Source organism: Poecilia latipinna, unplaced genomic scaffold, assembly GCF_001443285.1.
Source record: "Poecilia latipinna isolate Pla-1442-1.1 unplaced genomic scaffold, P_latipinna-1.0 Scaffold485, whole genome shotgun sequence".
Classification (NCBI taxonomy): domain Eukaryota; kingdom Metazoa; phylum Chordata; class Actinopteri; order Cyprinodontiformes; family Poeciliidae; genus Poecilia; species Poecilia latipinna.
Genome location: NW_015113101.1, coordinates 280,874 through 291,826, shown reverse-complemented (window position 1 = coordinate 291,826; position 10,953 = coordinate 280,874). Strand labels below are relative to the sequence as shown.

Sequence of the window (10,953 nt, the reverse complement as noted above, 5' to 3'; positions counted from 1 at the left end):
CCCCCTCCCCCCCCCTTTTTTTTTCGCACCNAACCCATATTTTTTTTTTTTTTTTTTTTTTGACAAACACAACCAGTCAAAATGGAAAGTGGAAACTAAAATGTGAATTTCTATTTTCTCTTTTAAATAAAAACAATTAAGGAACAAATTTGCTCTGAATTTCTGCATGTATGCATTAGAAATATGGCATTTCTACTAACAGTTTTCATACTGTGAGTCTCATACCAGCCCTTGTCTAATTGGTACAATTTGTATGCATGCCACCACAACATTGCTGAGGACTAAAAACATTTACGAGGCCTTAATTTAAACAGGCTTTAAAAGCTCTGCTCTCCTTAGGTTCTATTCTCTGTGTTTTTTCTCCATGTCCCCCCATGTGAACAAGTCAAACGTCTGAAGAGATGTATTGAAGTATCCCTGCACATTCTGTACGACGGATATGTCATATGACATATTGCCTTGCAGCAGCCATCACAGATAAAATGACAGATGCTGTTTTTTGCCTCATGGATCTTTCTTGGCCAAGTTGATTTTGAGACATTGCTTTTTGCTCTGCCCTGCTGTCTCAGTGATGCGGCTCTCCTGCATATTCTGTTCTCTTTGCTTTTCCTTTTCATCCATTGCGAAACTTACAAAGGCTGCCTGCTTTGTTCTCCACCGAATTTCAAACACGGTTGGTGTGTAATTGCTAGCGACAAGGAGAGCGTGGTTGTTGATGTCTCACTTTCCTTTTTAACTGACACTCAGCCATCTGCTTTGTTTAGCTTCGATGTTTACCCCGCCCATCCGCTGTGCCTCCTCCACATTATTCCTTACATGTACCGGTGAAAAGCCTGGTCTCCATAGATACACGAGGCCAACTCCTTAAAAGCCCTGATTTATTATTTTGGTGTGGAGGACACATGAAGACAGGAGGAAAGGGTGACGATGCCGTTTCGTGAGAGTTCCTGGACAAGCCCTGACCTTTCCGTTTGTGTCTCACTAAAGCCTGCCCTTTTCCCTGAGGGAAATGAGGCATTCTGGGAGCTGCAGTGCACTACCTACCTTCATCCACTTCAGTGGAAGCACCGACTGGCCGCCTGTGGCTACGTCTGCACATCTGTCCAGGTGGATGGATGGCTTTGATTGGAAATAATCCCTGACCCTGTCGTCGGCCTGACTCCTGACTGGCAGTAATTGTCATGGCAGTAGGCAGGCCCATCTTTCACTTGTGGTCAGCCATGATTGACCTGATTAGGCCTGGGTAGCTCCCCAGAGTGAAGGGGTCTGGTGTGGCCCGGGGCAACGATGAGCTGGCTGTACCCATGTGCCCCTCGACCAGCAGCAGAAGATGATACATGTTGCTAAAGTAAGTTGGCAGCAACAGTGGCCTGACTAGCTTCACTTGTCAAGTCATATCCAGGGGTCAGAGAGTTTACCGAGGGGAAATCTGAGACACGGCATCGTCATACATATTGTACGCACAACCAAGCATATGAGAGGGCGGGTGCTGGAGGGTTTTGGTTTGGTTCCTGTAAATTCAAACTCATCGTATGTTTGCAATTAAAACTGGTGTGTACAGTTTGTTTACAGAGTGCTGCAATCAACGTAATTGGGAGAGGGTGTTCCTGACTGAAACGTCTGTCTTATTTCTCTCTGCCTGGGTTCAAGTGGGCACTTGCTGGCTTTGTCCCAATGTAAATGCATCGTTTCACCTGTTTCACCTTCTCTATACACTTTCGTTTTTACATTATTCATATTTTTTCTGGCTCAAATACAAAGACCTACAACAGAGCTTTTGATTTCAGTGAAAACAAACCAAGAAAGTCATGGAAAAAAATAGATAAAAAGCTATGTGAAATGACTTTATTTTCCTTTTCAATTCTAACTAAATCACCACTGACCACTGCATTGTTCTGGTTTTCTTCAAAACTCAAACTGCAAAATAAAGTTTTAAAAAAAAAAGTTTAATAAAATTTATTTAAAAAAAAATCGAGAACAAAAGATTGAAAAATAACACACATGACGTAAATAAACACGAAGGGCAGAAATTGCATGATGTCATCATTTTGTTGCAGACCTCACTTTAGCTCGTCTTACAGCCTGATCTGGACAGAACGTCTGGTCAGAACTGTTCTCATGTGATGTCAGATTACTCTTGCATTATTGGTCATAGATGTGAATTGTGTGTGTGTGTGTGTGAAGCTAATGTCGACAAGCAGCAGCGGAGTCTGTCCTACTTTTCTGCTGAACCTTCAAGAATTTCTGCATTTGAATTTCTTGTGAAGAATGAAATGTCTTTACCAGAATAAACTATGTTCTGAACATTTTTTCTTGTGTCTTTCTGACTAGAGTTTAGGTTGTTTGTTCAGTCAGCTTGTGAAGGTGACACAGAAAAGGAGTGTGTGGCTCAGCAGACACTGACCCTGATGAAAAGCATGCTTTTGTCACAACACAATAGATTGAATTTATTTGAATGACCATGTAAGATAATATTTTTTTACCTCTTCTGGTTGTGCCTTTCATCTTTTTTATGACTACTTCTTTTCACATTCAAACTTGTTTTACTCAGAGCAAGAAGACAAATGCTTCACTTGGAGAACCCCTTGGGTTTTTTTTTTTTGTCCTCACAAGCTAGAATCAGGTCCTGAAACGTCTGGAATTTGAATCACATATTTTTTTTCCAGATTTGGATAAGAGCATACATTTGTATTTCCAGATTTTGTTCCCTATTCCATTGGCTAAATGTTGTGCCCTTACTTCCATCCTTCAGATTGTTTTTACTTTCTTCCTTGTGCTCTTCTTTCTTTCTTTTAGCATTTTGTCCATTCGTTTTACTTTTATTCTTCTTTTCTCATGTCCTTCACTGTCCTTTCTTTCCGTGTTGCTGTTTTCCTAACTTCCTTCCTTCCTTCTGTTTTTCCAGAGTTTTTCCTTTAAGTGAACTTTTGCTGTCTGAAATGAAGCGTTTTTATCTTTGTCAGAAGCTTTGTTTGTTTAGATTACAAATCTTTTCGTATTCCAGGCAGCATAAAGGTGTCTTTTGACTGTGCCTGCGGTTTCCCTGGTTATTGACAGCATTTTGTAAATATTTTTTTCAGCCTTTGTTTGAAGAAAAGGTTTCAGTGTGCACCTGAATATCTGGATGTTATTATGCCATCTTTTGATCTCATTCATGCTCTGCAAGAGGGGATTAATTTCTCTAATTGGAGGTGTATACTCGCTTTGAGGCCGCAACATTCTTAACTCTTGATACTGTCAATGTGTTTGCCATTCAACAAAGATGATGTCATATCGTCAATTGGAAACACAACTACTGCTTCATTCCTAGCACTCATGCGGTTTGTTTTTACCATGTAAATAGTTTTTCCTTCAAACCCTGCATAGTAACAAAGACCTCCTTGAAAATAAGGAGGAATTCCTCTGAACGCCCTGCCCTGCTCTCGGGTGAGAAAAGTCTCACCAGAATAGTCTCTTAAGATCCTCGAGACAAACATCACAACTGGTAATGTTTTTAGTTTTCATAAAGAACTCATGTCAGTACCAGCAAATAAATATTTACTACTAGAAAGTCACGGAACTTGTGTTCTCTAAAAGAAATTTTTAAGTGGTTTGGATTTATGTCAAAAACTGTGAGGTACAGATAATTCGTCTGAACATAAGTCAGCAACTTTAAAAACCTGACTAAGGTGATGAAATTGAAATTTTGACCACGTTCTTTACACCATTTCTTCAGTTCATGTTAGTGGATATGTGTGTGTGTGCGTGTGTGTGTGTGTGTGTTTAAAGCTTTCTAAAGGTCCCACCTCATCCTTTCAGGCCGTTTGATGTCTGACCTTTAACTAGACCATTGAAACACTTCAGTCTGGTCAGACTGTTGCTGATTCGCTGCTTTGTTTGGGATAATTGTCTGCTGGTGATCCAGTCGTGGCCCAGCTTTAGCCGTCAGACAAATTGTTCTGTTTTTGACTCTTGATTACTTTGGGATTCAGGAGAACTCATGGTAGACTCAAAGACTCCAACATGCTAACCAAATCATCAGCCCTCCACCCCCATGTATGACGGTTGGTTTGAAATGTTTGTCAGGATTTTGGCCAGACGTTTTTCTTGCCTCTGTTTAAGATGCTTTGTTTCAGACGTTTTAGGTTCTTTGCGGTTTCACTGAACTCGGCACAGACAGATGTTGAGGAGAATTTACTGGCGTGTCTAGCACAGCTCTTTCCATGAGTAAATAATTCTGTTGTGGTGCAAAATGTGTGTATCAACCCTAGAAGGAAAGCTAAAAAAAACCAGCGTCCTAGCTCTGGGTAGACATTTATTGTGTTGTCATTTATTTTGATACATTTTTTATCATGAAAACTTTTTCATTTATTGTCATCACAATAAATTCCAATTAATTTATTGTGACAACAAAACTGTCATTGTTCTTAGGATTATTTTCACTATGTTTTTCAATGTGTGCATTTTAGTGATAAAAATCATACTTTTTTATGTTACTGGTGTCCTAAAGAACTGTTTGTGGGGCTATGATTGCTGTGTCATGCAGTCATAGCCACACAGTTACCTAATTAAAGTAATAAACTGCTCTGATTACTTTTATCTTTATCACAATAGTGAAATATGGACTGAATGGCCAATCAGCAGGAAGAATCCATTACTCCAAAAGCAGATAAAGTCTTGGACTGTAACTTTATTTATTAATTTTTTATTCTTGTGATCTAAAAAAAAACATTGGCCCATATTGACTATAAATTTCAGAGTTACATTTTCAATAGTTAGATGTCCATATCTCTGTAGTTTGCAATTTTCCTCTACTTTATCTTTAACTGTCTGTTGTGTATCTGATGGTAATTGATTGCACTGGATTTCATTTTGGGGTATCAGATTAAAGGGCAGGTGCATATATGCACCACACTTTTCAGAGTTGGTACTATTACCTCCCTTCACCTTATAGGTATTCTCACTTTGTGGTTGTAATGAGGGAAAATGAGAAAAAGGTCAAATGGCATGAGTTGTTAAGCGAGGCGCTGTACATCTTCCTCCTCCTCCTCCTCACCGGAGAACTTCTTGTCTCCAGGTCTCCAGCAGCACGGCCGGCTCCCCAGCGTGCTCCTCCGCCCCGTCCACCTCATCTCGCCAGTATACTCGACACCGCATCACCCGCGTCAACCTCAGGGACTTGATTTTCTACATGGAGCAAGAGAGAGAGACTGCCCACTCCCTCCTCCTTTACCGTGCACTGCTCAAGTAGCCTCTGCTCTGCTCAGCACCCACCTCAACCTCCACCTTCTCCACCTCCTCCTTCCCAGCCACGTGCCTTCAGATCAGGTCTAATATTTCTGCTCTGTGTCTCTATATGTACTGTAGTGATGTTCGACGTAGCTTTTAACACACAGAGGGTTAGTTAAAAAAAAAAAAAAAAAAGCTAAATGTTGTTGTTCCTTGTGCTCTCCGTTTAGCTTCACAGTGTGTAGTTAGATCCTTCGATTTAAAGGCCACGTCACGTACTTTGTGTTGGATTTGTTAGATGAAGGATGTCCGAACCTGTTCCATGTGTTCTCGGTTGCTTTTTATTAGTTCACACTGGTGTCAGAACCTCCAGAAACCATGTACGTAGGAATTGCAGACTCAGATGGTTACTTTCACACCTCAATGCAGACTCTAGTTTTTTGTGTGAGCTATTTGTTGACGCGGGTCAATGAATGTAGTCTAACTGAGCTCAAACGTTGAGACTTTATGGACTTTTTACTCCAGAGAACAGATTCCAAATACTGATGCATCTTAATAAATCAAAACGTGTTTGAACTGTTAGTTTACTTCTGAAAGATTCAGTAGATTCAGTTTACACAATGTGACACATTTGAAGCATTTCTTTCTGTTAATTTAGACGATTATGGCTTACGGATGATTCGAATGTTGAATAATGTCAACGAAAAAGTATTTTAAAGGGGCTGTTTCATATGTTCTCCGGACACATTTTGCCATTTTATAGCACAATCAAGTAACTATATTACCTTCAGTAGTTATGAAAATGCTGTTTATGTCAAAAATAACTTAAGAGGAATTTAACTTTGCATCAGAGATGTCTCACACTTTAAAATTTGTGTCTGTTTCTTTAAGAAGCTCCTTCCCTTTTCGATCCTTCAGCACAGCAATGCTTCTCCATTATGCTGTTTATAACAGCATTGGATTGCGAAGTAGTTTGCATGGTAAACTTAGAAAACATGCAGTTCCATCTGGTGTTTGCTAATTGCTGCTGCCAGCCTAGAGAAGCTAAATGGGAGAGAAGCACCAAAAGTGCAATTTTAATCTATTTTTGTGGTCATTAGATTCAAAATTCTGTGCTTTACTTGCATAACTTTTTGTAAAAGACATAGCGTCCATCCTCTTTTGCAAAAGTTTTATGTTTTTCTCTTTTAAAAAACTAAAAATAAAATGGTGGCTCTGTAGAAATCTCAAAACATTCCCTATAGTATTCATTTCTAAAAAAAAATGTAATTACATTTCCAAAAAGGTCTTGTTATATTTGTAGGTTAAATGAGTTTCATTATGCTGAATTCAGGGCAAGGATAGTTCTATGAATTACTGAGGTTGCAGATCCCCTAAGATATTTGTTTTGCAAAATTGCTGGCCAGCATGGTTGTTAAACCATTTTATTTATATTTTTTTTTGACAGTGTGGATTTGCTTCACAACCCACTTAAAGCTACACCAGTTTCTTGTGCAACTTTTGTTTTTCTTCTGCAATGTTTTCTTCCACTAAACTTTCCATTGATATTGTTGAATGTAGCACTCTGGGAACGACTGTCTTCTGTAGCAAGAACTTCTTGTAGCTTAGCGTAACATTTCTGAATTAGGAATTACTATTTTATTTGTCCATTAATAATAATAATTAGTAATAATATAATATTTTAATTTTCTTAGTTTTAAATACAGTTTTTATTAGCTGTAAGCCATAATCATCAAAATTAACATATCTATTTGAAATACATTCCTGTGTATAATGAACTGATATTAATACATGATCTGAATTGAATTTAAAAACTCTTTTCGAAGCCACTAAGATGCACATCATTCTGTTACATTTCCTTGCTGTATATGTAAATAGTTCTTTTTGAATTATTTTACAGCATGTATATTTTTATCACAAGCTTTGTAAGAAAAGAAAGTGATTTCTGTGTGAATATTATAAAAGCTGATGTTTTGTAAAAGGACGTGCTTTCAGAGTATCGTTACATGACAAATCCCCCCGGTTCCTCATCCTCCTGCAGTTACCTGCAACGACCACTTAACAAATCCAGACAGTCTTCAATCAGCCTCGCTGACTGGGTCAGTATCGTCTTATAATGTGAAGTAAGCAGAAGGCAAGCAGACATTCCTCTATCATGTCTCCCGACTTATCGTGTGTTGTACGTCACCTAATGTTTAGAAAACATATGTAACTGTTCTGTCCCTTGTGCCCGAGCTTTCGCAGTGACTGAATGGTGAAGGCAGGATATTTGTTATGGTGTGCAGCACTTGTATTTTCTGTATTTTTCACCCAAATGAGTAACGGTTGTAAAGTTAAAGTAAAGTAAAGTGGAAAAGAATAGAAGGAAGCAGTTTTATGATTCCAGATTAGTTTTTCATTTTCATTGGACTGATCTCTGTGACAGAAAATGTTTTACATACCATATTAAATATTTGCCTTTTTTTGTTTAATCCTTAAACAATCCTAATTGTATTATGTAATATTGTCCAGTATGTTTTTTTAATATATATCTAACTAGATTTCTTGGCCTCTATGCAGCTTTTCTTGCCAGATTGAAAATTTATTTAACTATGTGGGTAAAGGGGATATTTGAAGCAATTGTTGTGCATCATAAATTTAAGCAGCACTTTTTAAAATCTATTTTACCCGACAGCTAAAAGTTGTCGCTGTATTATAGCAAATAGTAAGCACTATTGCTAGTTTCTGTCAGTTTTCACCATATGTTTTATTTTTTGGGAGGATTGGCTTTTATGCTTAACTCATGCATTTGAAGTCCAAAACATTTTAGAAACAAGCACAGCACTACCAATTTGTGGTTGGTCCGGTGACATTTTTATTCAATGATTTTTATTGTTTCCGATGGCTTCACAAGAGGACATTTCTACTACGACAACAACTACTACTACTGCTACTACAGCTTTTTAGCCAAAATAAGAAGACAATAATTCTGATGTAAACAGCTCTTGGAAATAGCATTACATTGCAAGGATGATTTGTAAATATTGTTTACAAAACTGTATGTTTATTAGAACCACGTTATTTTTGGTAAACTCTTGTACATATCTGGAAAATTTCCTGTTTGTGTCAAAAAAACAAAACTTTCGTATTCGTACTTATTTTGTAAAGGAATAAATAAGCTGTTTACTAAACTGAGCGATCTTGTCTTTGCCTAAATGCTTCTTTACATGAAAAACAGGAAGGTGAGGGAAATGTGAGGTACGTATAAATGCTCCTGGGTCGTTTGTTCTTTTACTTTCTTTAGTTTAATTCATTTATTTGAGTTTTCCAGACTATTCACAGCTCTTTTCTGTGCAGTTATTCTGTTGTTTCATGTTTTGTTGAAAGAAAAAAAAAAACACCCCTGAATTGAGGCATATTTTCCTCCTAAACCTATTTGCAGATTGATTCATTACATTTATTTATTACTTTCTGGGTTGTAAAACTACAAGTTCCCAGTATCTTTTGCAAATCCCAACTTGCCTGTCCCCCCCTTTTTTTTTTTTTTACATAAAAACTTCTCAAAAAATATTGCACAACTGGAACATGCTTCAAAACACTTGTAACACTTTTCTCTCCCTCTTGGTGAATTGTCACATCATGTTTGATCTCGGTCTAAGTCTATTAGAGTCGAGCTTTAAAAAGCACAATGAAGATTGTGCTTAAAGACTTTTGAAGTAAAGATACTTGGTAATAAACTGTCTGCAGGTTGGCATAACACAGGTGCATTATACGAAATAAGATGTTGACGGTTATTATTGCTGATCGTGAATCTTTGCTTTGGGAAATTGTAGAAAACAATCCATTTGCTTGCTCACTTTTTTAACTTAAAGGAAGAAGTTTCCAAAAATAAATTTCCCCTAAAAGTCACCACACTACGGGACATTTCTCTGCTTGGTCCTTAATCTGCAGCATGTGATCTGAGAGCTTTCAGTTTTCTGAAAAATATAGTTTCAAAAATGTAAAATTCCAAGGAAAATACCAAATCAGTGAAGCACTTTGGCCCAGCTATCAAAATCCCTCCCAGGTTTCTGTTGCTAATTAAGCAGAAGAATAACTGACCATTTACTTCAGACCTTGGAAAAGCTTATTGTTTTCTGCCTCTCAGTTCGACCCTCTGCTGTGCTGGACCATGAAAATCCTTCTCCTTGTACAGAGACGAGCAGGAGACACTCGTGCGTTTGATCTGGCTGGCAAATTGGATTAGGTTCCATCTGCTCAAAGTAAACACATAAAGTTCACCACACAGAGATTTTCTTTTTTGTATTTTATCTGATAGACCAACACAAAATGTGAAGTAGAAGGAAAATAACAACAAAAAACACTGAAAACTGTGGTGCTCATTTGTATTCTGAACCATTCAAGCTGCCACCTCAAAAAAAAAAAAAAGATTTGGTGACTTTACCTAATTAGTAAATGGAGTCCCTTCTTGTTTCATCTAAAGCTCAGTTTAAGTGCAGATGTTTTATGAAGATCTCAGATGTTTGTCTGGCCTGGGGCAACGTTATGGAGAAGTTTAAAGCACAGCAGGTTATAATGCAATGTCCCCAATTTTAGACATCTGACACAGCATTTTTCAACTAGTTGTGTAGCAATGGAAAGAGTATGGCTATTTCTGGAGGAGAATCTTTAAACGTAATTACTGTTAGTCACTCGAAAACATTTATTGAAGGGTGAAACCAAACAGTTACTTTAAATCTGTAAAAGTCCCATTTAAAGTGTTACGAATCCCTTTGTGGCCCATATACAAAGCAATATGCAATGAAGAAAACTAATACTGAACATCATCCTGATCACATCATTTGAGGCATGGTGGTTGCAGCATCATCCTAGGGAGATGCTTTTCTTTAGCAGCGGGAAGTGAAGCTGGTCAGCATCGATGGGAAGGCGAATGAAGTCTGCTGGACGCTTCAAAAGACCTGAGACTGGGACAAAGGTTCACCAAAAATATGAACATGAATCCAGGGCTACATTGTAAAGGCATATCCCTGTATAAGATTGGCCTAGTCAAAGCTCAGACATGAATATCTGGCAAATCTGTGAAAACTGGAGGTCAGACACCATCCAATATGACTGAACTTGAGTTGTTCTGAAAAGAAGAATGAAGAATTATATTTTGTAAGCTAGTAAAGAGCTTAAAGGTTTTACAGCCATAATTGCAACATATCTAGAAATTTCATCTACTTTGTCTTCCATGCAAAATACACATTGGTGCTTGTGGTTGTAACTTTACAAAGTTCTAAATGTAAATACTGTCATTGTAAACAGTACTAGATGTTGGAAGCTGTTATAAAACTGTCAACCTTTCTAAAAGAGTGACTGAGACAAAGTTAATTTATACAGTACATCCTTTTATTATCGCAAATATGCAAGAAAAGTCAAATGGAGACACTGTAAATGAACACATGCCCTTTAATACCACAGTCTAATTGTTTTAAACACTTTAAATAATATACATTTGCACCTTATTATACGCTTTGAAATGTTTTTTTTTTTTTTTTAATCCATATGTACACAATGTAATGTTCTGACTTTTCTTTTAACTCTTTACTGTGAAGTGGCTTTGAGATCTCTCAAAAACACGAAGGTCCCATAAGGCCTACGAGTCCTGACAATTCAATACACAGTAACTGTACAAACTGAGCCGCCGAGGAGGGGCGGTGAAAGCCACGTGAATACTGACGAGCGCTTCATCTGAAAAGGGCCGACAACAGGGAAGGTGTCCGA

General features: G+C 37.8%; 1 protein-coding gene across 1 annotated transcript in view; it reads left to right on the top strand.

Annotated features, from left to right (window-relative positions):
• Nucleotides 1–8,382, top strand: part of LOC106951989 (transcription initiation factor TFIID subunit 4-like) — a 102,602-nt gene extending 94,220 nt beyond the window's left edge. Inside the window, exon 14 of the mRNA XM_015039807.1 lies at nucleotides 5,057–8,382. Coding sequence (XP_014895293.1) covers nucleotides 5,057–5,230 — 174 coding nt within the window. The 3' untranslated portion in view covers nucleotides 5,231–8,382. The remainder of the gene's footprint in view (nucleotides 1–5,056) is intronic.
• Nucleotides 8,383–10,953: the final 2,571 nt, after the last annotated feature.